The sequence below is a fragment of the Phodopus roborovskii genome, unplaced genomic scaffold, assembly GCF_943737965.1.
Source record: "Phodopus roborovskii unplaced genomic scaffold, PHOROB, whole genome shotgun sequence".
In the NCBI taxonomy this organism is placed as follows: domain Eukaryota; kingdom Metazoa; phylum Chordata; class Mammalia; order Rodentia; family Cricetidae; genus Phodopus; species Phodopus roborovskii.
Genome location: NW_026126407.1, coordinates 12,322,441 through 12,348,942, shown reverse-complemented (window position 1 = coordinate 12,348,942; position 26,502 = coordinate 12,322,441). Strand labels below are relative to the sequence as shown.

Genomic DNA, 26,502 nt, shown 5'->3' with positions numbered 1-26,502 from the left:
TCCACGGAGTACCTGTGTGTGTGTGTGTGTGTGTGTGTGTGTGTTTTTTTTTCTTAATTAAACCCTATTTCTACCACTCAAAACAAAATAACTTTTTGCTTTCTTGCTTTTTTCTTTCTTTTTTTTTTCTTTTCTTTCTTTCTTTTTTTTTTTTTTTTTTTTTCTTTTCTTTCTTTCCTTTTTTTTTTTTTTTTGAGACTGGGTTTCTCTGTGTAACAACTGTCCCGGAATTCTAACTCTGTAGACCATGCTGGCCTCGAACTCAAAGGGATCCACCAGCCTCTGCCTCCTGACAACTTTTTTTCCCTTAAAGACAGGGTCTCATTATATATCCCTGGATGGCCTTGCACTCAAGTGAGATTTGCCTGCCTTTCCCTTGAGTGCTGGGGTTAAAGGTTGGCACCGCCTCTTCCCATATTTATTTATTTTGAGGACCACTATTCTGATCACTCTTCATTCGATTGTTTGCCTCATTCCTGACATGGTGTGTTGTATATGGGTAGGAAAACTACACAGATGAAACATATACCATTTAGAACTACTAGGTACCTTGACAATGGCTTGTAATTCCAAAATTCAGTAGAACAGCCTGAACTATACAGTGAGACCATGTCTCAACAAAGAGATGGGCAGTGACATGATTCACCAGGACTTGATGCCAAGCTTGATGACCTGCATTCAGTCACAGAACATGGTGGAAGGAAAGAAAAGACTACATGTTGTCCTTTGATGGCCACATGATTCCCCAATAAATGATGCAATTTTTAAAAACAAACAAGACAGCTGGGGAGTGGTTGTGTACACCTTTAATCCCAGCACTCAGGAATCAGAGGCAAGCAGATCTCTGTGAGTTTAAGGCCAGCCTGGTCCATATAAGCAAGTTCCAAGACAGCCAGAGCTGTTATATAGAGAAACCCTGTTTCAAAAAACAAAAACAGTATGTAGGTGGTGCTTGCCTTTAATCCCACACTCAGGAGTCAGAGGCATGTGGATCTCTGTGAGTTTGAGGCCAGCCTGGTCTACAGAGCTAGTTCCAGGACAGGCTCCAAAGCCATACAGAGAAACCCTGTCTCAAAAAACAAACAAACAACAACAACAAAGACAAAAACAAACAAACAAAAAAAACCCCAAGATAATAGTTTTATTATTTGTGTGGGTATATTTTCTAGAAGGGGGCTTCAGATCCCCTGGAGCTGGAGTTGTAGGTGGTTGTGATCTCCCTACTGTGGTTGCTGGGAACTTTGGAGGAACAGCAAGCACCACTTCTCCAGCCACAAGGTGTGACTTTTAGGTGTATATGTTATCCTTTACTACAAAAAGACTTGCCAAAGGGATACCATTAGGGCTAAGAGGCAACATTCTATATAGTAGAGCTTTTGCTTAAAATGCTCAACTCCCAACATTGCAAACACAAGCATGAAATCAAAGCAAACCTTCCTGTCTATGAAAAAAGTTAACATGAAACCAAATAAAAAAAAGATGACATCAAAGCATTGCTCTAGGCTTACCTCAGTCCAAATATGTCAATAATATGTCACTGTGTCAAATGTTGTCAACATTCATAAGGGTGTAGCATGTAACAATAAGAAACTAGAGACAGTCTAAAAGCTGATGAGAGCTGTATCGAGGGGACAGTTGAGGTCCCAGAAATTAATTACTGCTTTCTCAAGGTTTGACTCATGAGGATGGAAGGAGTTCATGAGTCAGTGTGGGAATGACCCAGCCCCCCTTCCACTCCAACTTAAACCAGGAGTCCTGTGAAGAGAACAACAATAGAAGCAAACTTTTATTAAAGTGTGACCTCTGCATCACCTATGTCAGAACCCTGAAGGAGCTTCTTAGGGATAAACCTTGGGCCAGTCCGTGGTGGTGCACGCCTTTAGTCTTAGCACTCAGGAGGCAGAGGTAGGTGGATCTCTGTGAACTGGAGGTCAGCCTGGTCTACAGAGTGAATTCCAGGACAACCAGAGCTGTTACACAGAGAAACCCTGTCTCAAAAGACCCAACAACAATAACAACAAAACCCCAAAACAAAACAACAGAAAAAACCTTGGGTTCCCTCCTACATATTTTTAAATTTTTGTTCTTATCTTTGATGATTTTGTTGCAAACTCTCTTAAAAAGAGAGATGGCTCAGCGGTTAAGAGCACTGACTGCTCTTCCAGAGACCCTGACTTCAATTTCCAGCAACCACATGGTGGTTCACAGCCACTTTGAATCTGGTGCCTTTGCTGGCATGCAGGCAGAAGACTGTATACAAAGTAGATAATAAAGGATAAATAAATAAATAGTCTTTTAAAAATTATCTACTTTTATGTGTATAGGAGTTTTGCCTACAGTATGTCTGTGTACAGTGGAATTCAGGACCCTTGGAAGCCAGAGGGCTCAAAGGTGGTGGGATCCCCTAGGACTGGAGTTACAGATGGCTTCGAGCTGCGGTATGGGTGCTGGAAGCTAGACCAGGGTTTTCTGGAACAGCAGTAAATATTCTTTTGTTTTTCGAGACAGAGTTTCCTTGTGTAGCTTTGGGAGCCTGTCCTGGAACTCCTTCTTGTAGATCAGGCTGGTCTCAAACTCACAGAGATCCACCTGCTTCTGCTTCTCAAGTGCTGGGATTAAGTGTGCCACCACCACCTGGCAACAGTGAATATTCTTAACCACTGAACTATCATCTTTCCAAGCCCTAGTCTTTGGCTTGTTTTGAGACGGTATCTCATTTGGCAGACTCATCCTAAACTCCAGATTCTCTGCCTTTACCTTTCAAGTGCAGGGATTATGATCGTGCAGCACTAAGCCTAAAAAGAGCTGCAATTCAACCATCAATCCCCTGAAGCAGGCAAATGTGGACATGGACGGCATCTCTGTTATCCAAATGCTGCCTGTGCTTTTCTTCAGCTCAAGTCTATCTGAGTCTCAGTCATACTGTTTGCAGAAAACATTCTCTACACATTTCCAGGTGAACGGGGTTATCCCACTGCAGCCTCCTCCCACCCCCAGCATTGATCTAAACTTAGAATTTCTTAACACTGCTGGGCTGTGCAGTGACAGTTCTCTCTAAGATGAGTCCTACTGGGTCCTTTTTACTGTTACTCTGCTGTTGCTGTCCCCAGAGTCCCCTGGGAAAGTTGTCTTTCCCAGGGATATGCCGAGACCTAAACCTCCCCATATTTGTCTGTGACTCTTGTCTCTTCCATATCCTCTGCCCTTTGTGGTTGGCTAGGCAACATGGGTATCGTCCTTAAAACAGGGTCTAAGATCTTAGACTGTTTCCTTTCCAGTCCGGGCAGAGCTGGGCTGTGTGTGGGGCTCGGCTTACAGTTCCTCTTTTCCCATTCTCCAGGATGCTTCCTATCTAGACACTAAAGAATTTGAACTTGAAATAATGGAATTTGGTATCTTTTTTCTCTGATTATAAAGTAAAGGGGTCTCAGGGACAGAAAACTAGAGCCTCACGGCTGATCTTAGATTTCCACCGAAGCCACTCTTCTCACGAAGACCAGGCTGGCAGCTTCTCCTGGGAGAGGGAGGCAGCCAAGAGCGAATCCTGCACCCTTCCACCTCCCCCAGACAGCTGGGAAATAACACCTCTCACGACAGAACGGGTCCTGGGGCGTCTGCTGGGAGGGGGTGGGGCACTGCCGCACAGGAGGATCTCACACCCTGGAGGCCCTGGAGTGGGAGGAAGGAAGGCAGACCCTGCCTGTCTTTGAGATTAAGGCTCTTTTGGGGACATAATAAGTACTCCTACCTCCTTCCCTAAAATGCCTCCTTCACCCTGGAGGCTTGCTAAATAGACCATTGGCTCCCTGGGCCAATGTCTAGATGCAGGAGGGGAGTGTGTACAGCTGCTGTGGCTGTTTAGTGTACTTAAAATGGAGCAGTCAGGGATGGACCAGGTCTAAGATAATCTCCTATTGTATTATCTAGATCAAGCCATTGAGCAAATATTTATTGAGTGTCTACATATGTGATGTATTTAGGGCCCAGTTGGTTCTGTCAAGGTCATGTCTGTGAGTCTAATCTACATGTAAAGCACCTGCCTACAGGTGCAACCCTTGCCCATTGCCCTTTTACGACCCAGGGCCTACACTAGAATTAAAGCTGAGGCTGTGCAGTTGACCCCAGTTGGGGACCAGCCTGCTGTTACTATGTGACACAGCACCTCCAGGCAGCCTTTGCCCTTCCTGAAGTTTTTAGTTCGTCTAATCTTTGTGGGGCCCATTCCAAGCACACCTGGTCTGAACTTTATGTGCGATGAGGGGCAGCTTTCACAGCTGTGTGTGTGTGTGTCTGTCTGGCGGGGGTGGGGTGGGGTGGGAATCTTCTGTTACTCCTTTTGCTCATACCCTGCTAGGAAATCAGAGGCCCCAGACCTCCCTTGAGACATTCAGTTGCAGGGTGATGGGTGAGGTCCGTTCTCACAATTCCCCGACCCCAGCGTCAGGATTCCAGTTATCAGTATTGCCGCTCTCCTGCCTTGGTCGCTTCTCATTTTCCACCTTGAGGGACACCCACCTTCCCAGGAGCTAAGGGCGGGTCACCATGTGAGGGGACCAGTTTGTAGGGTGGGACCTTAGGCTGTATGAGGCGAGGACCAGTGTGATCAGCTTCAAGGATGAGGGAGGATGTAGTTTAGGGGTGAGGTGTGGGTCTCGGTTGTGGGTACCAAAAGAGGGGCAGGTGGCTGATGCCTTGGGGACGGCGGTGACTCGCGAGCCAGGCCCACAACGTAGGGTCCACAGACCCAACCCAACCCCACGACCCCAGGCCCTGCAGCGCCCCGCCCCCGCGGCCCGCAAGCGACGTGTCGCCTGCCGCGCCCCGCCCCCGCCGCAGTGCCCGGATGCGGGTGACGTGCGGCCGCCATCTTCCAGTCCGGGGCAGCCAGCGCCAGTCGGAGCCAGTGCGAGCCGCCGCCGCCGCCGCCGCCGCCGCCATCACTGCCTCTGCCAAGTCCTCTGCCCGCTGCCCCCGCCATGTAAGTCGTCCGCCCGCCACTCGCCACCCGCGACGTTTTGCCCCGCGCGGGCCGCCCCCCCCAGGAGTGGGCTGGGAAACACGGGGGTCCCGCCCGCGCCTCTCGTGCCGCGGACCAGGCTGGTGTCCGTGACTGCGCCTGGACGCCCCGAGCCGGTCCCGGGCGGTCTGGCACGGGCGATGGCCGCAGGAGGGAGCCGACCCAGCGTCTACCCGCCCCGCCCCAGCCACCATGGCTGTCAGTCATTTCGGGTCGACCCCGGGGAGCATCTCCGAGGTCGCTTTCGTTTAACAGGCGGGGAAACTGAGGCATAAGGAGGGTCTCTCAAGGTCACGCAGCTTAACTGCAGCGGGGCCGTAGAGTGGCTGGGTTTCCCATCGGGTGACTGGAGGGGCTATGGATGGACAGGTGGATGGGTGGAGCCCCGGCCACAGGGCCCGAAGCTTCAGGCCCTGAATCTTAATCCGTTTCTCCTCCTTAGGTCGGCTACCGCTGCCACCGTCCCGCCTGCCGCCCCGGCCGGCGAGGGTGGCCCCCCTGCACCCCCTCCAAACCTTACCAGTAATAGGAGACTGCAGCAGACCCAGGCCCAGGTGGATGAGGTGAGTGTGTGTGTCAAAGGTGCAAGATGATGGGGCTGGCAAATAAGTGTGGGGCCCATCTTGGCTTGAAGGTGATGACAATTTAGCTTGTGGGTTTTGGGTCAGAGACCTGCCGTGTCCGGTCCCTGTTTCCCTGTCAGCATGCACTTGGAAGGACTATGGGGTGATTGATAATCACTTGTGCTAGCTTGGGGTGTGCCAGCTGGGGCAGGTGTGCTCTGGTCATAGGCTGATCCAACTCCTGTAGATGAGGCTGTGGTATCTGAGGTGTGTGGCTGCAGCATGCCCCTGATGTGTGCTCCTTGCATGTCCCCAGGTGTGCTAGGCATGTTCTGTGTATGTCCTTGGCATGTTAGCCTGGAAACATCGGGGTGCATGTTCCATGTGTGGCCCATGGGCACATGTTCAAGAAGTGCCTTCCTTGAGGCGTTCCTTGGCACACCCCCTGCCTCGTGGACCCCTCCCCCAGGTGGTGGACATCATGAGGGTGAATGTGGACAAGGTCCTGGAGCGGGACCAGAAGCTCTCTGAGCTGGATGATCGCGCAGATGCCCTCCAGGCAGGGGCCTCCCAGTTTGAAACAAGTGCAGCCAAGCTCAAGCGCAAATACTGGTGGAAAAACCTCAAGGTAAGGGGGAAGGAGATGGGGACAGGTAGGAGGGCCGGTGGGTGACTGGGGCATCATCACTGGTCTCATTGACCCTCCCTCTCACTTCTAGATGATGATAATCTTGGGAGTGATTTGCGCCATCATCCTCATCATCATCATCGGTGAGTGGGGCAGGAGGTGGCCAGGGCCCTTTCCCTGGAGAGCTAGAGGCTTTTCCTGTGGATTCTAGGTTTTGAAGGTCATTAACCTAGTTTTCACTCTTCAACAAAAACACACTTTACTGCTATTGGCAATTCTGATTCATTGAGAGCCAAAAACTTGGCTCCTGTATAGCCTTACTTTGCCAGGTTCTGGGTAATTTCTGTTAAGATTTTGAAAATAGGATTACTGGGTGGGCCCCTGGCACTCCATTAAGAACCCTTTGGGTCTAAGAGCCCAGCTGGGCTCCTAGAACTGGGAAGTAGGAGACATGAAGGGTCAAGGGGCTCGGACAAGACCAGGAAACCAACTACTCCACTATTTGAGCAATTATAGTCACGTGCCCAGTGGATTAAAGGTTTTGTGCCCCTTTGTCCTATCATGGAGTTTACAGGGTCTTAATACCCACTTATAAGTCCTTTCGTTATGTAGATGAAGAAATGAGACTCAGAGAGGGAAGGGTGTCAGCCAGTGGGGAGCGGGGATGCTTGGAACAGGGCCAGGCCTGACACACTGCTTTCTTTCTCTTTCTGCCCCTCTCCCTCGTCCTCTCATCCTCTCTCCACAGTTTACTTCAGCACTTAAATCCCTGAGGAGTCTGCCCTGCCTAAGAAGGGCCTCTCTCCCACCCCCCAGCCGTTCCTCCACCTCTCAGCCATATCTTTCAGCCCCCCTCCCTTGGATCCGTGTGTGTGTGTGTCCGTGTGTGTGCCCCCTGTAAATAGCCAGCTGTTATTTATACATATATAATATTATATATATTTGGTCTGTTTGTAGTTTTATTACTAGAAGATTTTTTCCGGTTGTCCTTAATACCCCTTCCTGAGGTTCCCCTCACCTCTCTCTCATCCTCTGTCCCTTTTCCTCTTTTCCTGATAGCCCCCAGTCCCTTCATTTGCATCTGCTATGCAATAGCCCCTTTTCTTCCCTTGGATCTAACTGACCCTTCCCCTGGCTTCCCTGTACAATTCCCGACCCTCCCAAGACAAAAAGCAAACTCCACAGAAACAAACAAAAACTCCTACCTGTCCAGGCTTCCCTAGGTTGCATCTTTGTATCCCTTGGAAAGCTCTGAGACTGGTCCCACTTGGTCCTAAGAATCCCAAGGTTTTCTGGGAGCTTCCAGTATACTAATTAGCTTATCATTTGCATAATGTCCTTTTAGTTTCTTTCCTTTCTATCCCACTGCTCTCTTGTTTTTCCTTTCTTTTCTGAAGAGTTAGTCTCCATTGGTCCTCTTATCACACTTCATTTGCACGACATTACCTGCAGGTGGTGGGGAGCCTGGGCTTTTGGGGAACCAGGCTGCTCTGGACCCCAGAATTGCCCCCCCAGCCCCTCTAGTCTAGTTTACCTCCCTTACCCCATTTTCCAAGCCTCTTGTACCCTCCTCTCCCAACCCCCAGCTGGTGTGTAAGTGTCTTGGAGTTCAGTGTGTCATGATGGACCAATAATTCTGCCACTCGGAGTCTCTCCCTACATTCCTGCTCCCCAGTTTTCATGTGGGGCACTCAACTGACATTCCCAGGGGGTCTCCCTCCCTCCCTCCCACCTGCCTGATTTGCCTCCTCCTTCCACCAGGAGAATTGGGGGTTGACCACAGTCTGATTCTTTGAGGAGGGTGACTCCGATGTGTGTGTCATCACTGCCTTGGGGAGGAGTAAGACAAAATAGAATCCCCCCCAATTCCTGCCTGAAACCTCTGGCCTCATCTTGCTAGAGGTTGGACTGAAAACTTTCCTCCCCACTCTGTGGGGGGGGGTTGCCCCCATCACTGCCCAGCTCCTTTGACTGCCCCCCTGTATTCAGGGTGGGGAATATTAGTCACTGCCAATATGTGTATGGGACTTGCTGGATGATGGGGATCCTCGACTTTCTCCAGGGCTGTTGAGCCCAGAGAGAGAGGGGGAGAGAGAAAGAGAGAGAGAGTGCAAGCTGTTCCCTTTTTGGGTGAAATGATAGAGGAAGGATCTAATCTTTTTAAATGGCACAGTTTTAAGGGTCTGAGGGTACAGCCCCTTAACCTGCCACTGGGGTGGGGGGTGTCCCCAAACTCTTTCCCCCCACACCAGGTTTTCTGTGTGGCGGGGACCCAAGGAGAACTAAACTGTGGTGTGAAAGGGTAGGAGAGATGCTGGGGGTGGGGGTGCTTGTGTTCTAGACCCCCAATATTATCCCAGTGTCCCCTGCCTTCCTGCTTCCCCTACCCCATGCCCCCAATTCTGTGGCGCATCCAGATTGTGAAAATGTACAATAAACGTGTAATGAGTAACCACGTGGTGTCTACAATCTTTTTCTTAACCAGTAGTAAGAGTATTGGATCTTCAGTTATAGTGGGGTGGTTGAAAAGATTCACTTCCAGGAGCTGGCCTGTTGCTGTAAGCCCTGACCCCAATTGGGCCCTTGTAAAGTGTGATTCCCAAAGTGGCCATGTGGGGCACCAGGAGACAAGAATTGAAAGTACCACTAAAGAACCTGCTGTCTGAGCCAGGTGAACTCTACAGCCAGGGGTTCCCAGGTCCCCACTTCTCTGGCCTGGAGTATGCTGCTACCATTAATTCCTTTGTCTCTTAAAATTCACTAGCTATCCTTTAGGCTCTTTCATAGCTGTCCACTCCTGGGCTGCCTCTGTGGGGCATCTCTTCCCCTTTCCGGCACGGTGCCAGCCAGACGTTGAGATGGGCTGATGAACGTGTGAAAGGCTCATCCTGATGAGACAAAACCAGCTGTAGCATAAAGCTGGCTATAGACGGAGTATCACTCTTGCACTCTGTTGTGGGATTGTTACTTTAGCCACTCTCTTCAACTCCCAAAACACTGTCTCCATGGATATACTTCAGGGGCTTCACTAAATTGTAGCAGGGTTTCTGGTTGCCCTCTGTATTCAGCGTATGGGGGACTATGGGGGACTGACTAGTCACTGCTTGTTTGTGTGGTACTTGCTGGATGATGGTGACCCTTGCCTCTCCAGGACAGTTGAACCTAGAGAAAGAGAATTCAGTGGCTAAGAACCACTAGAAGGCCAGGTGTGATGCAGACCTTTAATCAACTATGCAGGAAGCAGAGGCAGGCTGGTTTCTGAGTTTGAGGCTAGCCTGGTCTACATAATGAGACCCTGTCTAAATAAAAATAACTTTTTTGGGGGGGGGGGACAGGGTCTCACTATGTAGCTCTGACTATCCTGGAACTCACTATGTAGACCAGGCTGCCCTGGAACTCACAGAGATCCAAGTGCCTCTTTGCTCCCCTTCTGCTGCAATTAAAGGCATGTGCTTTAATATACCTGGCCAAGAAATAAAAACCATTAGAGGTTTGTTTTTGTTTTTTGTTTTGTTTTTAAATTGGTTTTTCAAGACAGGGTTTCTCTGTGTAGCCCCAAGCTGTCCTGGAACTAGCTCTGTAGACCAGGCCTTGAACTCAGAGATTCACTTGCCTCTGTCTCCCAAGTGCTGGGATTAAAAGTGTGCACCACTGTCCGGTTTAGACATACTTTTAAAAATAGATTTTTCAGGCTCTTGCATTAGACATTATTTTAGAGGTTCTAAGGTGCTCAGGTGTCTTGTATTTAGCAATATTCTATCCTAACTTCTACCTTTATGGGGGAGTTTAAATACGTTAGGCTTTTTGCATTTAATCCCTGAAATTAGGCTTAAGGTTTCCATAGGCCCTAAAACAAGGACATACCTTCATGGTGTCAGAGCTTTTTAATCAACATGTTAGCATGGGAATTATGACAGATTATGTAACCCCTGCATCTCAGTCTCTTTGTGAGGTTATGGGTAGTGAGCTGGAGTCTGCAAGAAGCGTCTGATACAGAAAACAAGATCGTCGACTGTCATTTTCATTATCATCGTCATACAATCTAAAGACTTCTTCTTTCTAATGCTCAGACTTAAGCTTTGAGAACAATCGGAGACACAAAACTCAGGCATCAGAAGCCTCTTGTCATGGCAGGGTCTCTTTACTAAGTATCCCCACTACGCCATAGCCTGTTACATCTACGCCTGCGTACAAGTCGCTCGGTACGCCTGCGCAGACTCCACACAGTCTTGGGTAAGTGTCGTCAAGGAAAATCCCCAGCTTCTCGGTAAACAAGTTGCCGCGTGAGCCTGCCCGCACGTGTTCCCTACATCTCCAAGGCCTCTCAGCCTATGAGAAAGTTTTTAGGGCAGGGCCGGCATTTGCGTCACCGATTTGGGCAGGGCGGGGCTGTTTCCACAGCCAATAAAAGCTTTGGGAGTGGGCGAGAGGTGTGGCTTCCGGTCAGATGTCCAATCAACGCGCTGGGGCGCCCCCTCCCTCACGTGGCTCTATCACTACCGGTTGTCATGTTGCCCAATGGGGAGATGACTGCGCCCTGAAGTGCCAATGGTGGCTTTGCAGGGGCTTGTCGGCTGCACGAGGCGCGGGGCATGGGTTGTCGCCTCTGAGCCAATAAGCTTGGGAGGCGTGACAGATCGGGCAGTGGGAGGGCCTGGAGGAGCCGGTGGAGTAGCTACCAAACCTCCCCAGTAGTGAAGAAATTTGGATTCTTTCTGCGTGCGATCGGAACTGTGAGTAGCCCCCTACTCTGGGGCGGTCGAAATGGGTTTTTCCCGGAAGGAGTGCTTGGCCAAAAGGAGTGGTGTGTGTGTGTGTGTGTGTGTATCACGCCATGCACGATGGCTGCAGTAGGAGTGTTTGATGGTTGTGGACTGCAAACACAGCTCCAGGGGAACTTGGATAGGAGTTACTAGCATCAGATCTCTTAGCTCTCTAGGGTCCCTGGACCCTATTGCCTAGCGCAGAGTGCTCAAAAGCCCTCAGCCACCCGAGAGAGCTGAAGGGCCTGCAATAGGACGCTTGAGAGTTGGTTAAGGTTTGGGTAGGCTCCCCAAACACTTGGAAGAGGCAGAGTCAGCCTGGAGAAAGACCCTGGGAGGGCAGGTGGGAATGTGGGATGTAATCTGAGAAAAGTTGGTGTGCTGGTGGTTTGTGTGACTTGGAGACTATCTCATCACGTGGAAAGGAGCATTGGGGTCTCAGGGACATGCTTGCAAACAGAAACGGGCTAGCGATTTATTGGATTCTGAAAGGGAGGATAGGATAGAGGGTCTCTATATACCGGCTTGCTCACTCTTCTTCTCAACTTGCTAGAGGTGAGGAGGCACCAAAAGGCTGCTCTGGTGTCTAGACAGTCAGGCCTGGTTGAGGTTGGAGAGGGAGGAAGTGAGGTTGCTAGGAAAGCATTGTGGCTGGAGACTTCTCGAACGATCTCAAGGTCTTTGAGCATAGTAAAAAATGAACCGTGGTGGTGTGAGTGGAGTACAAACAGTGCCTTGAGATCAGGCGGAAAGGGAAGAAGGAATTGGATGCAGCTTGTATTCTAGGCACCAAACTTAGACTCAGGGAAATATTTAAGAAGTAGAGGTTTGGTAACACTTCACAGGGTCCCTGAGGGTGAGAAGCCAGGACAAGCCATCATCAGAGCCTGAACCTAGGAAGCTGAGAACATGTTTATGAAGCAGATAATTAAGGCAAGTTTAGTGACTACTATGTCTTAGTTATCCCTCATGAAATGAGGGTGATATCTACCTTCAGTTGTTTTGGGGCTTAAAAAAGAACAGTATACTTAAAATATTAAGCTCAGGCTTGGATCATTTAAAACACAACTATAAGGTAACAAAACAGTAGTGATAGCTAGGGATTTATGTGAATGCTGTGTTTGGAACAACCCTCATCTTCTGTTTTTCTGCAAGTTTTGATGACTCCTCTTTTCCCTCTTCCTGATTTTTCTGGTCTGCAGGCACCAACCCAAATTCCATCATTCCTCCCTTGTATTCCTCTCCCAAGATCTGGGCTCCAGACTGAGTCTACTTGCTCTGCCCAGTTTGACTTCCTCATTCTAAATGCATTCTCCCTGACCCCCCTCCCACCTGTTCTGTGCTGTAATAGTAACTAGAAAATCCGCCTCTGAGGGGGCCTCTGGGAAGGAGCAAAGGTGCGCCTTCCCTCTCTGAACCTGGGCCTCCAATTTACCCGCGGTGGCTCTTTGGTACCTGGCCAGCAGCTGTGTACAGTTTGGTGAAAGGGAAAAGCCAATGCCAGGAGCTGTAAGAATCAGCTGGGAGTCCACAGACGCAAGCAAGTCCCGAAGAGAGCCAGGCGTGGGGGTAGGGAAGGAGGACCCCTTCCTTCTAACCGTCTCTCCAGGAATCCCTGGCTTTTGTACAGGACGGTTGTCGTTGGGTTGGGGGAGGCGCCAAGTCTGAGTGCATGTCCTGGGCCAGCAGCCAAGAGAACACGATGTTCCCTAGTGCGCTGGCCGGCCGCCGCCCTCTGGGGCTGGCTGCCTCCCAAACCGCTGCCTCTCCAGCCTCCCTGCCCCACATTCCCCGGCTGCTTCGCCCCGCCTCCTTCCTCCGCTTTGACGTCACCACTGTCTCCCGCCCCCTCTTCCCCATTGACGGCAGCAGAGCTTGGTTACTGTGGGGACGGTCAGATCTGACAACCTGGGCCTTGGGACCAGGTGGGGGCTGTTGGAGTGCTGAACCTTTTGTCTGTGTAAATGGCAGATACGGAGGTGGGTGAGCAATGGCTGTTTGGGTCAGAGGAATCACACCTAATCCTTGAGAGCTATGGAGGGAGAATGGGGTCTGAAAATAAAAAAGGAGAGAACAGGGTCACACGCAATATGCCAGGGCAGAAAAGCAGCATCATTTTCAGGAAGAGGAAGCTGAGGATTCAGGCGCCCGTGTCTTTTGTTTTCCGTTTTCCTGCTTCTGTTTTTCTGGGTGATTTTATAACACTTCTGTGTCCCAGCTTTTCTACACATCCCTGCCACTCCGCCTCCTCCAAGGGAAACACTATTGTTAAGGAAAGCTTTAGCCACGTGACAGAGAGGGGCGTGCACTTACAGCTGATTATGTCAGCAGCTGCTTGGTGGCCTCTTCACCTACGTTTCCAGGGAACGCTGGAAAAACTGCTCAGCACGGGTCTGGATATGTCACTGCTGTTCTCCTAGACCCAGGCTGGAACGCTACTCCTCACCCCCATCAAGTCCAAGTCCCTATTCCTTTTTATGAATCAGTGCTCCACTTTTCTTTTTTTAAATTATAACTTATTGCCTCCTGTTCTCCTAAGACTCCCTCTCCCTTACCTATCCTGGATAGACACAAAGTCATCCTGTTTACCGATAGTCTGCTGTGTGTCGAGTCCTGACCCAGACTGAATGACTTGCATTACTGCTGAGTACGGCAAATGAGATGGATGAGCTTGCTACGCGAACCTTAGCTTTTCCTAAGCAGCAGGAATATAAAGCCCTTGCCACCTCATCTTTTTCTGCCTATAGGGCCTAAACTGTCCTCTCTGCTGTCCCTTTGTAGTCCTGGTTTCCTGTCCTCCCAACTTGTGGGGCAGCCCTAAATGTGGGTGGCTGCATCCTCTGCAGAGGCAGCGCTAGTCATCAAGTAGGCTGCCTGGAGACCTTTTCTCTGATTGGCCATCGAAGCACCTGCTTTTGTTTCCTTTCACAGTAGCCATTGGCTCTCGCTGCCCTTTCCATTATCTGTATCCGCCCATCACCCACTCACCCCTTAATGACACGTGGACCCTCAATTGCCCTTCTCTCAGGATCTGAAGTGTCAGAGGAAGGGATTAGATTCTTTATGACAAGGTTGGGGAGAAGCTAGATTTTCTCTCTCCCACTACTCATGGGTATCAGACATTTCATTCAACTGGCTCCAGGACAGGTGTCTTGTTCTGCAAGGCTGGTCAGTTCAGGAAGTAGGTTTCTCTTGAGCGCCCACTGTGGCCCAAACGTTTTCTCTGAAAAGGATATCTCCCCTCCCTTCACTTCCCGTTCATTATTCACTGTGCGATGCATCCTGAGCCCATTGGCTGACTGAGCAGTCTGAGGCCCTTCAGCCCAGCACCAGCACCCTAGTCCACGTGCAAGGATGTGTGTGACACAGCCCTGACCTCAGTGGGAGCCAGTAGCCAATCGGGTGCCAGGGAGAGATCCTTAGCCAACTGGGGGCGGGGCCTGCGGCTCTTTGGGCAGAAGGCCAATGAGGGGCAGGGCCTGGCATTATGCAACCCGCCTCCCAGCCTCTCGGAGCTTCTCGGTTGCGGGCTGAAACGGCAGGCTGCTGGAGGGCGCTCGAACGGCCAGGTAGGGATCTCTGCTGCAATCCTAGGGCTAGTCTTTGTCCCGGAGCTTGGCTACCACTACCTCCAATGTGATGGGTCACTTTCAGCTCTGGCGCTCGGATAGCAAAACAGAAACCTGCCCTTCTTGTCACTGTCCATCCTTCCCCGCCCCTGGGGCCCTTAGGTGTTCAACTCAACCCTGCACGGGTTGCCTTAATTCTTATTCGCTCTCCATCGCAACCGTCCTACGCCCAACAACAGACTATTAGCGAGCATGGCTCCTTACCCCTTTCCTGTCACTTGGGGGTCCTCGGGTTTGCTCTGGCACAAAGACCCCTTCAGGTTTTTGCACTCGCTGCCTTCCTCCCTCCAATTCCTGGCCCCATGCCTGTCGTGATGTCAGCCGCTTCATGCTGGAACATCCTGTTCCCAGTGCTAGTTCTTGCTGTTGGCCACAGCCTTCCCTTTTCTCGTGGTGCTCGGAAAATACTTGGGATGGGGGTGTGGTTAGACAGGGAATAGAGGAGGAACTCTATGTTGGTTGTTGTATGTTCCCTACCTAAGGCATTGATGTGGTAGTAGGGTTAACTAGAAAAGTAGGAGACCAGGGAAGATGCTTGGGTCCTTGCCTATGGCGAGTGTTAACTCCAGTCCTGACGTTTGGGAGTGGGCAGGGTCCCGAGAAAGAAAGGCAGTGTCTTGATCAGAATGGTGGATCAAGGCAAGAGCTAGGATGGGGACGTTTCCACATAGAGCAGAGGCCACGTATTTCTCCCTGGGCAGGCTAGGACTTGCTCCTGGAGTCCCTATAGTTCATCTCTCTTCACATGGCTCCTGGTCCCTCTGGGCCTTGGGAATTTGTTAAGGTGGATGATTCCCGGGCCTTGCTAGCCAGTATTAGCGGGGGTGGGGTGGGGGTGGTGGTTGGCCAGTATGGGAGTGGGTCGGTTTTCCACTTCCACAGCATTAGGGGTGGGGGGAGGGGTCTCTCCTGCCCTCCTGTGGTCCCTCCAGCAACCGCTGAGCTCAGCGGCTGACGTCGGTTTCCCTGGCGACCGTGGCTGTGGCGGAAGCGCGTGGTGGGGCCAGGCACATCGATGCGCATGTGCAGCGGGGGTGGTACCGCCCCCGGATAAAATTAGCCCGGAAGCCTAAATATAGGAGGCGATCAGCTCACCCCCTGCTCTGAGAGGCCTCAGAGTCCTAGACCAAGTGGGGACCTGATGAGAATTTGGGGATAAGAAAATTGCAAGCTTCGTCCCAAAGCCATAGTTCTAGTTAATCAGGCTGTATTCACTCCACACTGGCAGGGGGCCTAAGAGAAGGCTCAACAGAGTTGCCTTCCTACCTGTAGTGTACCCTTAGGAGGAACTGGAAACAGAACTTGGCTTCCTATTACAAGGACTCAGGCCTGAGTCCCATCAGTGAGGGACAGGCAGAGGAAGGACTGGATGTAGCCAACGTTCAGTCACGGCTCAGCTTTGCTAAACCTTCCTTTTTGGTTTCTTTTTCTAGGTGCTGTGATTAAATTACTCAGCCCTCAGAGACAGACGTCCTACCTCCCTTATCCAGGCCTCAAAAGTCCCGTGGTGCACCCGTGGTGGCCTCCTCACCTTCCCTGTTTTGTTCTCCACTGCATGGCCCAGACATGAGTGGCCCCCTAGAAGGGGCTGAGGGGGGAGGAGACCCCAGGCCCGGAGAACCTTTTTGCCCTGGAGGAGCCCCATCTCCTGGGGCACAGCACCGGCCTTGTACAGGCCGCAGCCTGGCTGATGATACTGATGCAAACAGCAATGGCTCAAGCGGCAATGAGTCCAATGGACACGAGTCCAGGGGCGCATCTCAGCGGAGCTCTCATAGCTCTTCTTCTGGCAATGGCAAGGACTCAGCCCTGCTGGAGACCACCGAGAGCAGCAAGAGGTGTGTGCACGAGCATACTGCATGGTCCAGAAGTGCTCTGGGGAGCTAGGTGAGAGCACGGGGCTGTTGATCACATGGCCCTCACCTTGGGCTGTTGCTTCTTTTCTAGTACAAACTCTCAGAGCCCATCTCCACCAAGCAGTTCCATTGCCTATAGCCTCCTGAGTGCAAGCTCAGAGCAGGACAACCCATCTACCAGCGGCTGCAGGTCTGTGGCATGAGGGCTGTGGGAGGTGCCTGGGGATTGGGGCCGGACTCTGGGGCTAATGTCTTTACTCCTCCGTTCCTGTGGGCCTTGCAGTAGTGAACAGTCAGCTCGAGCCAGGACCCAGAAGGAACTCATGACTGCACTTCGGGAGCTCAAACTTCGATTGCCACCAGAACGTCGAGGCAAGGGCCGATCTGGGACCCTGGCCACACTGCAGTATGCCTTGGCTTGTGTCAAGCAGGTGCAGGGTGAGTGGAACTTCCTGGCAGGGTGTGGCCAGGGAGTGGACTGTTGTAGGTTCCATTCTTACTGAGTATGGCTTGTCCTACAGCTAACCAGGAATATTATCAGCAGTGGAGTCTGGAGGAGGGTGAGCCTTGTGCCATGGACATGTCTACTTACACCCTGGAGGAACTGGAGCATATCACATCTGAATACACTCTGCGAAACCAGGTCAGTTGCAGCGTGGGTCCTGTGTTCTAACACACCCTCATCCTCATTCCTGCAGCTCCTAAACCTTCTGTTGATCTTGTTCTCATCCTAGGATACCTTCTCTGTGGCTGTGTCCTTCCTGACAGGCCGGATTGTCTATATTTCGGAGCAGGCAGGTGTCCTGCTGCGTTGTAAACGGGATGTATTTCGGGGTGCCCGCTTCTCAGAGCTCCTAGCTCCCCAGGATGTGGGTGTCTTCTATGGCTCTACTACACCATCTCGACTGCCGACCTGGGGCACTGGGACCTCTGCAGGTAAAGTGCCCTTGTGCTTTGCAGAGGGCGGAACAGCTCCAAGAAGCTGCTGCCAGGAGCAGCCTGGGCCTAAGCTTTCATTCCCTGGGTTCTTCTCAGCCCAGGAAAGGAATGGCACTGTGCTTACCGCCGTTCTCATCTGTTCTAGGTTCAGGCCTCAAGGACTTCACCCAGGAAAAGTCTGTCTTCTGCCGAATCAGGTAGGGAGGGGAAGAGGAGAAGGCCTCTGTCTTTTATTCATCCCTGTGATTGATTGCTGTTATATGGGCTGTGACTTTGACAAGGGGGTGGCAGCTTTCCACTGGAAACTTCTAATATCCATCTTTCCCTTGCCAGAGGAGGTCCTGACCGGGATCCAGGGCCTCGGTACCAGCCATTCCGCCTAACCCCATATGTGACCAAGATTCGGGTCTCAGATGGGGCCCCTGCCCAGCCATGCTGCCTACTCATTGCAGAGCGCATCCACTCTGGCTATGAAGGTGGGCGGGCTAGGGCCCTGGCCTGGGGGATGATGGAAGGTTTTCCCTCTAGGATGGGGTGAAGTTTAGGATGAGAGTCTGGGAGGCATGAGCTGAGTGGGTCCTTAGGGTTTAGGTAATATAAGAGGTTCAGACCCTGCTTGTAGGTAGGGTAGGGTGAGATCCTTGAGCTGTGACAGGTGGAAAAGAATCTGTCAGTGATTCTCAGTGTCATCTCTGGTGTGAGTCACCAAATGACTCAGACTCTCTGTGGGCCATAAAGCCAGGTCTGAGCAGAGAGGAGAACCGCTGGACAGCCAAACCCTAGGCAGAGAGGAGGGCTGAGGGGCTAGACCTCTGTGGATGAAACCTACATGTTCTATGCTGCAGCTCCCCGCATCCCGCCTGACAAGAGGATTTTCACCACGCGGCACACACCCAGCTGCCTCTTCCAGGATGTAGATGAAAGGTAAGGTAAAGACAGACTTGGAGGAAGGTGGGTAACCAGGAGCAAGCCGTGGCCTGACGCCTCCTCTCATGCAGGGCTGCACCACTGCTGGGCTACCTGCCCCAGGATCTTGTGGGGGCCCCCGTACTCCTCTTTCTGCACCCTGAGGACAGACCCCTCATGCTGGCCATTCATAAGAAGAGTGAGTCCGCCCCATCTTGCTCTCACTCCCTGCTTGTCTCCAGGGTTTCTTAGCTGCCCGTGTGGTGTTGGGCCTCGATGCCTCGGTGTCTTGGATGTCTCTGTGTGTCTCTGTCTCCACTTTATTCAGTTCTCCCAGTCACTAACACCATTTTTGTTCCTGTTCCCATAGTTCTGCAGCTGGCAGGCCAGCCCTTTGACCACTCTCCTATTCGCTTCTGTGCTCGGAATGGTGAATATGTCACCATGGACACCAGCTGGGCCGGCTTTGTGCATCCCTGGAGTCGCAAGGTGGCTTTCGTGTTGGGCCGCCATAAAGTACGCACGTAAGTGTGTCACATCTCTGAGCTGGTGTTGGGGATGGGACAGTGTTACAGGACTAGACAAGGACAGGATTCACCCTTCCATGCTGCAGGGCACCCCTGAATGAGGACGTCTTCACTCCCCCGGCCCCCAGCCCAGCTCTGTCCCTGGACTCTGATATACAGGAACTCTCAGAGCAGATCCATCGACTGCTGTTGCAGGTGAGAGCTGAGGAAGGCCTCACGAGTGAAGTGGTCAGGAAGTAGGATCTAGACATCTAACCAACCCATCCTTCTTGCTGCAGCCTGTGCACAGCTCCAGCCCCACAGGGCTCTGTGGAGTTGGCCCTCTGATGTCTCCTGGTCCTCTTCATAGCCCTGGCTCCTCCAGTGATAGCAATGGGGGTGATGCTGAGGGGCCTGGGCCTCCTGCTCCAGTGAGTAACCTTCGCCATGTCACCCTCCTCATCGCCCATTCTCTTGGGAATCATTGCCAGTCCGTTGCTCATGTAGGCTCGCAGGTGCTGTTACTGATACTTAGGCACTGGCACTGGCCACCCCAATGCTGCCCAGTGCTCTGCTGTCCCACAGGTGACTTTCCAGCAGATCTGTAAGGACGTGCATCTGGTGAAGCACCAGGGACAGCAGCTCTTCATTGAGTCCCGGGCCAAGCCTCCACCCCGGCCCCGCCTCCTCGGTGAGTTGGTAACAGCATAGAGGAGGGATGAGAGTTAAGGCCTGAGGCTCCCCTTACCCTCATTCCTAGCCCATTTACTGTTTCTTTTCCTTGGCCTAGCTACAGGTACACTCAAGGCCAAAGTCCTTTCCTGCCAATCCCCAAACCCTGAACTGGAGGTGGCTCCTGCTCCCGACCAAGCCCCACTCGCATTGGTCCCTGAGGAGCCAGAGAGGAAAGAAGCCTCCAGCTGTTCCTACCAGCAGATCAACTGCCTGGACAGCATCCTCAGGTAAGGCCTGCCAGTCACCTTCTTCCTTGGTCCTTCCTTGCCTGCCCTAGGCCCTGCCCTAAAATCCTTTGCTTCATCCATCCCCAGGTACTTAGAGAGCTGCAACATTCCCAGCACAACAAAGCGCAAATGTGCCTCCTCCTCTTCCTGTACTGCTTCCTCAGCCTCCGATGACGACAAGCAGAGGGCAGGCCCAGTTCCTGTCGGGGCCAAGAAAGGTAAAGATGTGTGTTCCTGGCCCCCCCCCCACCCCCCGTTGCCCTTCCCGTCCGTCCGGGTAGTGCTGGGCTTATACACTTCTGCCTTGGGGGCTCCCACCTGCTATTCCAGCCCTCCTTTCCTGCCTCCTGATCTCCAGGTTCCTCCCTCTAGCCAATCCTTCCCTACTGCACCCTGGGATCCCCTCTCCTTCCGAGGGGTGGGGGTGGTAACCAGTGCCATCTCTCCGCACAGATCCGACGTCAGCAGTGCTGTCTGGGGAGGGGGCCACTCCTCGGAAGGAGCCAGTGGTGGGAGGCACCCTGAGCCCGCTCGCCCTGGCCAATAAGGCAGAGAGCGTGGTGTCTGTCACCAGTCAGTGTAGCTTCAGCTCCACCATCGTCCATGTGGGAGACAAGAAGCCCCCGGAGTCGGGTATGGGCGTGGAGTGAGGGGGGTATGATTGGACCCCACTTTGTCCCTCACCAGAGCTCTTTCCTGCCTGCCTTTCTTCCCCTTCCCCCAGTGGAGAGGAGGCCACCTTAGCTTGGGGCTCTACTGCTCCCGACTGCCCACCCTACTAACCTCTGCTGCTTGCCCTTCCCCAACTCTCCCTCCTGAATTCTGACTGTCAGTTGGATGTAAGGGGAGGGGGTCCAACACTGAAATGTTGACCACTAAAGCAAGACTTCAGGGTCTCTGGGTAGACCTTAAAAATGTGTGGAAAGCAAGATGTGGGCTTCCCTTAGGAGGAGGAGGAGGTATCACCCCAGGGGTTCCTGGCAGGGTCTTAGCCATGGGTCTTTTTCTCTGGACAGTTTTGCATGGGAAGAAGAGCCCAGGTCTAGCTTTTGACAGAGAGGTGGCCTTGAGGACCTGGGTTCCCAAGCCTTGGGTAGGATGGTTGTAGTGTGGACACGTTTACCTCTGAGATGTTTCTCATCACCTTTTTCCCATCTCACCTTCCTTAGACATCATCATGATGGAGGACCTGCCTGGCCTAGCCCCTGGCCCAACCCCTAGTCCGGCCCCCAGCCCCACAGTAGCCCCTGACCCAGCCCCAGATGCTTATCGCCCAGTGGGTCTGACCAAGGCTGTGCTATCCCTGCACACACAAAAGGAAGAACAAGCCTTCCTCAGCCGCTTCAGAGACATCGGCAGGCTTCGTGGACTTGACAACTCTTCCGTGGCCCCCTCAGCCCCTGGCGAGCGAGGTAGCCACCTGGGGCTTCCTTAAGCTGCCTTTTTCACAGCCAGCCTAGGACCAGATGCTGGGGTGGTGTTGTGGTGGGGGACCCAGGCTAATGCTGTCTTTACCATCAGGACCCTCATTAGTTAGACTCCTACATACCTTTCCCCTACTAGGCCAGGGTTCCAGGCTGCAAGCTGAGGAGGGAAGCTTGGGGCGGGGTGGCACTGAGACAGGCGTGTGGAAGTGCTTGGTTCCAGGTAAGCTCGAGTCCTAGCCTGAGAGCAAGGGCAAAAACTGTGCCCACGTGGGGCTTAGCATCACCGATGTCGAGCCGCAGAGACTGTGCCGATCTTGGATGGGGTTGGACTTCCAGGGCAGATATAGAAAGTAGCCCCTTAGGTACCTGCAGGCGACTTTCGCAGCCAGCTGCAGGACTTAGGACTGAGGCCTGGCCTATTCTGCCCACCACATCGTTCCATTGTGAGTTAGGCAGAGCACAGTTTCAACTGGCGGGACAAGTATCCAGGCAGCCCAGCCTGAGGGATTTTGGCAGACGGACTGAAGTCACCTGCCTGTTCATCCATGGACCCACTCTGCCTGCTCTTTCTGCCAGTGTGTCTCTGTTTGGCACACTCCCAGCTTGACCCTCATGTAACCTTGCCCTCCTGGCTCCTTTCACAATAAACCCCCTGTCCCCTGTCTCCTGTGATTCTTCCCTGAAATGCCCCCTGCTTTCTATCTTGCTGTTTTGCGTGCAGGCTGAGCAGCTTTCTCGACCCTTTGCCTGTCCTCAGTGTGTAGGGAAGTGGAGGTGGCAGGCTCCTTGCTAACCCTGGTCTTTCCCCACAGGCTGCCACCATGGCCCCATGCCCCCTGGTCGCCGACACCACTGCAGATCTAAAGCAAAACGTTCTCGCCACCACCAGAACCCCCAGCCTGAAACTCCCTGCTATGTCTCCCACCCTTCACCTGTGCCCTCCTCTGGACCCTGGCCACCCCCCCCAGCCACTGCCCCCTTCCCAGCAATGGTCCAGCCCTACCCACTCCCAGTCTTCGCCCCTCGAGGAGGTCCACAGCCTCTGCCCCCTGCCCCCACGTCTGTGCCCCCTGCTACTTTCCCTTCTCCCTTGGTGACCCCAATGGTGGCCTTGGTGCTCCCTAACTATCTATTCCCTACCCCACCTAGCTATCCATATGGGGTATCCCAGGCCCCTGCCGAGGGGCCACCTACTCCTGCTTCCCACTCACCTTCTCCGTCCCTGCCCCCACCGGCCCCCAGCCCCCCACACCGCCCAGACTCCCCCCTGTTCAACTCAAGATGCAGTTCCCCACTGCAGCTCAATCTGCTGCAGCTTGAGGAGTCCCCCCGCACTGAGGGGGGTGCTGCAGGGGGCCCCGGAAGCAGCGCTGGGCCCCTGCCTCCCAGTGAGGAGGCTGCTGAGCCAGAGGCCAGACTGGTGAGCAACAACTCCCCCCTCTCGCAGTGCCCTCAGCCCTTGCCCCTCTTCTGCCCGTGTGCTCTCTGGGCCAGTTCTCACCTTCCTCGAGTTGGTATGGGTGGGAGGGTTCAAGCGCACTTTGTGAATGAAGCAGAAATGAGCTGCCTCCTCTGGGAAGGGACGGTTCTGTCTATCTGACAGGTGGCGAGGACAACCCAGTGTACACCAAAGTACATTCTAAGAGTGTCGCTGCCACTTGGAAAGGGTCTGGCATTACGTTCCGTACTTGTCAACTCTCCTCTTAACTTGGCCCTGTGTCGTGGAGCAAGGAGCAAAGTTCTGTGGGGTCGGGAGTGACTTCCTTGGTGCCCCTCAACAGAAGCAGTTGAGGAGAAGCACTGTGGTGATAACCTGTCCCCTCCACTCCACTTGTAGGCAGAGGTAACTGAGTCCTCCAATCAGGACGCACTTTCAGGCTCCAGTGATCTGCTGGAGCTACTACTACAGGAAGATTCTCGCTCTGGCACAGGCTCTGCAGCTTCAGGCTCTCTGGGCTCTGGCTTGGGCTCTGGATCTGGTTCAGGATCCCATGAAGGGGGGAGTACCTCAGCCAGCATTACTCGTGAGTGCTCCCTCCAGTACTTCCCAGAGTGGGACAGAGGTGGGAAGCTAAGCCCCAGTTTGACCTAACCTGTTAAGGCCGGTGGGCTGGACACGTGGTCTTAGAGGGTGGCCTGGTGAAGCCTCTCAGGGTGGATGTGTTAGCCAGCCTGGCTCCATTGGCCTTCCCCACCTCTCCACAGGCAGCAGCCAAAGCAGCCACACAAGCAAGTACTTTGGTAGCATCGACTCTTCAGAGGCTGAAGCTGGCGCTGCTCAGGTCAGGACTGAGCCTGGGGACCAGGTTATTAAGTATGTGCTCCAGGATCCCATCTGGTTGCTCATGGCCAATGCTGACCAGCACGTCATGATGACTTACCAGGTGCCCTCCAGGTGAGTTTTAGAGGCCTCATCTTCTTCCCTTTCCGAGCAGTACAGACTAGTAATCTGAGGCTCTTCTTTCTGGGTCAGGTCTAACCTGGAGGTGCTCACTGTGGCATAAGCCCCTGTCCCTTGGAACTGTCGGTAGTTCTCAAGCTGAGAGTAGGTTTCCTAGTGTTGAAATGTTACTTACCTCCAAGAAAGGCACAGAAGACAATGGGTTAAGGAATTGTGGTTGAAGATGAATGCTGACCCCATGGTTCTTGGCCCTGGATCCTAGCCTCTGCCATCCTCACACAGGGACACAGCCTCTGTGCTGAAGCAAGACCGGGAGAGGCTCCGAGCCATGCAGAAGCAACAGCCACGGTTCTCAGAGGACCAGCGGCGGGAGCTGGGTGCTGTGCACTCCTGGGTCCGGAAGGGCCAGCTGCCTCGGGCCCTTGACGTGATGGTGAGAGAAGTCTGGGAGCCAAGCCAGGGAGAGACTAGGGTGGAAGATGCCAAGTTCAAGGGAGAGTGGAGTACAGTCTGATCTCAGTGTCTTTGCATCATTAATTCTGGAGGATGCTGGTCCCATAACCCTGCTGCTGGATTATGTAATATTAAACCACATTACCTCACACGTTTTCACAGAACTTCTGTGGCCCATCATACCACCCCATTGAAATGGGGTCTCAGTCAAGCACTGTCTTAATTGTCTTTTAAAGATTTATGTGTGTGAGTGCTTTTGTCTGCATATATGTCTATATACCACATGTGTGCCTGGTGCCCATGAAGGTCAGAAAAGGGTGATCTGGAACCATATGCAGAGCTGGGCTCTCCAGTCCCCTCAGTAGAGGATTTTACAGCCTTGTTAGACTGTAGCCACATGTGTGGACTGGTTTCTTGGGAGATATGTTGGGACTCACTGTTAGGTTAAGGGTGGGAGCTGAGCTTGCAGATTCCCGGGGAGGACCCTGCCTAACTCATCCTGCTTTTCCCTCCAAGGCTTGTGTGGACTGTGGTAGCAGCATTCAAGACCCTGGCCACTCTGATGACCCACTCTTCTCAGAACTGGATGGGCTGGGGCTGGAGCCCATGGAAGAGGGTGGAGGCGAGGGCGGCGGTGGTGGTGGTGGTGAGTGTGACGGCGGTGAGGAGGCCCAGACCCAAATTGGGGCTAAGGGCTCAAGTTCTCAGGACTCTGCCATGGAAGAAGAAGAACAAGGTGGGAGTTCATCCAGTCCAGCTTTACCTGCGGAAGGAAACGGCACCGGCTAGACTCCATTTTGAGGCCACTTGCAGCTGTCTATGAGAGGCTTCCTTTTCATCCATGTTGGGGTTCTTAAACCTCAAGATATGGCTGGACCAACCAATAGGAAACTGCCCCAGCTTCTCCCAACATAGGGGGCAGGACCCCCACTACCAGCCCAGGACCCAGGAGCTGCCTCTAGCCTCTTAGCAGAGAGTGGAAATTTCCCGCCTAGCTTGGAGGATTGTTCATTCCCACCCTGCTGAGGAGACCCTTCCTCACTCAGCTGACAAGATGCTGGCATGAGCCTGAGTCCCAGTGGGAGGGTTGGGGCTGCACTTATTTATTGGGGGAGACAGTTCACTCTCCTATCTCATCCCAGGTGGGAGGAGGGGAGCCTGGGGTCAGTGTAGGACACAGGGGTTTTGAACCCCTAGCTGCTCCAGGGTGGGGGAGGTTGGTGGACCGTGGAGTCCCTGGTGCTGCCCCTCAGGTGGGACCCAGGTGTTCTCAGCTCTACCCTCAACCAATGGCATTTGTGTTTTTGATATTGTGTCTGTTATTTTTTTAATACAAAATGAAAAACCAAAAGTCCAAGACTTTGTGAAATGAAGTTGGGAGTTTGGGTGGGGAAGGAGCGGCCTTGCCACCAGCAAGATTGTATTGTAGTGGTTTGATGAATCTACTCCTTTTCCCTCCCATTCCTGGCAGCAAAGGACTTTGCTAGGTCTGGTAAACTCTCACACCTAATAGAACTACACTCTCTCCCACTGCCTTAGCCTGGTTACCGTGAGAAGCAGAAAGGCAACACGTGGTTATGGTCTTGGCAAGCTCCAGTCATAGGTACTGTGGCAGAAGCGTGGGGAGCTGGGAACCCGTGGTAGTTTAGCTAAGTTCTTCAGCTTCACACCATCAGAAATAGCTCTTCAGCTGGTCAGTTCAGTTAGCTAAGACACCAGTCCTTTATTAACTCAGGCTTGAAAGGTCAGGGGAGCCTGGGTAGGTGGAAGCATCAGAGGTCCAGTTGAGATTGGTGGTTAAGTCTCAGGATGCTGGTCTTCCTTTTCCCACCCCTCCCCCCACCATCAGTAACAGCTGACCTACTTTGAAGGAACAGTGATACTCGTTGGCGCCGTGGCTTAGTTGGTTAAAGCGCCTGTCTAGTAAACAGGAGATCCTGGGTTCGAATCCCAGCGGTGCCTGGTTTGCTTTACATGGGAAGTGGTATATTATTGCTGAATTTGATGTCTCCTCCCCAAGTAATTATCTAGACTCTTACCTAGTGTACTTCTTCGGCCTAAGCGTGTTGTTGTGTATTTGGAGACAGATCAGAAGCCGCTAGTCCGTGAGACCCTCGAGACCTCGGGTGGGCACTGGTTTAATATTATTAGGGTTCCACTGTGGCTCTGCGAGAGGTAGGCCTGGAGGCCTGGAAAGGGGGTTGTTCCAGAAGTCTGGACCTGGCAGGCAAACCGCTTGCGCACGCGCAGAGCCAAACCCGCGATCTACAAGGGGTCAAGTGACTTGATAGTCAGCTATAGCCCCGCAGGCCCGAGGCCGCACGCGGCTGTGATGGCCGAGTGGTTAAGGCGTTGGACTCGAAATCCAATGGGGTTTCCCCGCGCAGGTTCGAATCCTGCTCACAGCGTTAGTAGTTTTGGTATGTTAGTTCGTTTTCTATTTCTTCCTTTC

At 52.7% G+C, this 26,502-nt stretch overlaps 2 protein-coding genes and 2 non-coding genes across 6 annotated transcripts; all 4 read left to right on the top strand.

Moving 5' to 3' along the window:
* Window positions 1-4,816: 4,816 nt before the first annotated feature.
* On the top strand, window positions 4,817-8,663 carry Vamp2 (vesicle associated membrane protein 2). Its single transcript, XM_051180305.1, has 5 exons — window positions 4,817-4,978; window positions 5,460-5,580; window positions 6,050-6,208; window positions 6,300-6,351; window positions 6,957-8,663. Coding segments are annotated over exons 1-5 (351 nt in total). The 5' UTR covers window positions 4,817-4,976; the 3' UTR covers window positions 6,974-8,663.
* Window positions 8,664-10,671: 2,008 nt separating this feature from the next.
* On the top strand, window positions 10,672-25,401 carry Per1 (period circadian regulator 1). Of its 3 annotated transcripts, none has more exons than XM_051180302.1 (23): window positions 10,672-10,941; window positions 16,034-16,438; window positions 16,548-16,646; window positions 16,740-16,894; window positions 16,978-17,099; window positions 17,191-17,392; window positions 17,541-17,592; window positions 17,729-17,871; window positions 18,241-18,319; window positions 18,394-18,500; window positions 18,672-18,825; window positions 18,915-19,023; window positions 19,107-19,238; window positions 19,393-19,498; window positions 19,598-19,769; window positions 19,857-19,987; window positions 20,223-20,402; window positions 20,939-21,181; window positions 22,009-22,616; window positions 23,034-23,259; window positions 23,402-23,591; window positions 23,880-24,030; window positions 24,567-25,401. In XM_051180302.1, the coding sequence occupies exons 2-23, from the start codon at window positions 16,167-16,169 to the stop codon at window positions 24,837-24,839; spliced, it is 3,906 nt and encodes a 1,301-aa protein (XP_051036259.1). In that variant the 5' UTR covers window positions 10,672-10,941; window positions 16,034-16,166; the 3' UTR covers window positions 24,840-25,401. The 3 variants fall into 3 exon arrangements, with proteins under 3 accessions (XP_051036259.1, XP_051036258.1, XP_051036261.1); XM_051180301.1 differs by lacking the exon at window positions 10,672-10,941 and adding an exon at window positions 13,910-14,540; XM_051180304.1 differs by lacking the exon at window positions 10,672-10,941 and adding an exon at window positions 13,920-14,540 and having other exon boundaries at window positions 23,034-23,220.
* Window positions 25,402-25,938: 537 nt separating this feature from the next.
* Window positions 25,939-26,012, top strand: Trnat-agu (transfer RNA threonine (anticodon AGU)). The gene has a single exon. It is a non-coding gene; the product is annotated as a tRNA-Thr (tRNA).
* A 364-nt stretch (window positions 26,013-26,376) lies between these two features.
* Trnas-cga (transfer RNA serine (anticodon CGA)) lies at window positions 26,377-26,458 on the top strand. The gene has a single exon. It is a non-coding gene; the product is annotated as a tRNA-Ser (tRNA).
* Window positions 26,459-26,502: the final 44 nt, after the last annotated feature.

What these genes read in the sequence shown, in the direction of transcription:
- Vamp2 (XM_051180305.1), top strand. An exon ending in CCCAGGCCCAGGTGGATGAG is followed by an intron (nt 5,581 to 6,049) that starts GTGAGTGTGTGT and finishes CCCCTCCCCCAG; the next exon opens with GTGGTGGACATCATGAGGGT. An exon ending in ACTGGTGGAAAAACCTCAAG is followed by an intron (nt 6,209 to 6,299) that starts GTAAGGGGGAAG and finishes TCTCACTTCTAG; the next exon opens with ATGATGATAATCTTGGGAGT.
- Per1 (XM_051180302.1), top strand. Translation starts at nt 16,167, where the DNA reads ATGAGTGGCCCCCTAGAAGGGGCTGAGGGGGGAGGAGACCCCAGGCCC. An exon ending in GGCCGCCATAAAGTACGCAC is followed by an intron (nt 18,826 to 18,914) that starts GTAAGTGTGTCA and finishes TCCATGCTGCAG; the next exon opens with GGCACCCCTGAATGAGGACG. An exon ending in ACTTACCAGGTGCCCTCCAG is followed by an intron (nt 23,592 to 23,879) that starts GTGAGTTTTAGA and finishes ATCCTCACACAG; the next exon opens with GGACACAGCCTCTGTGCTGA.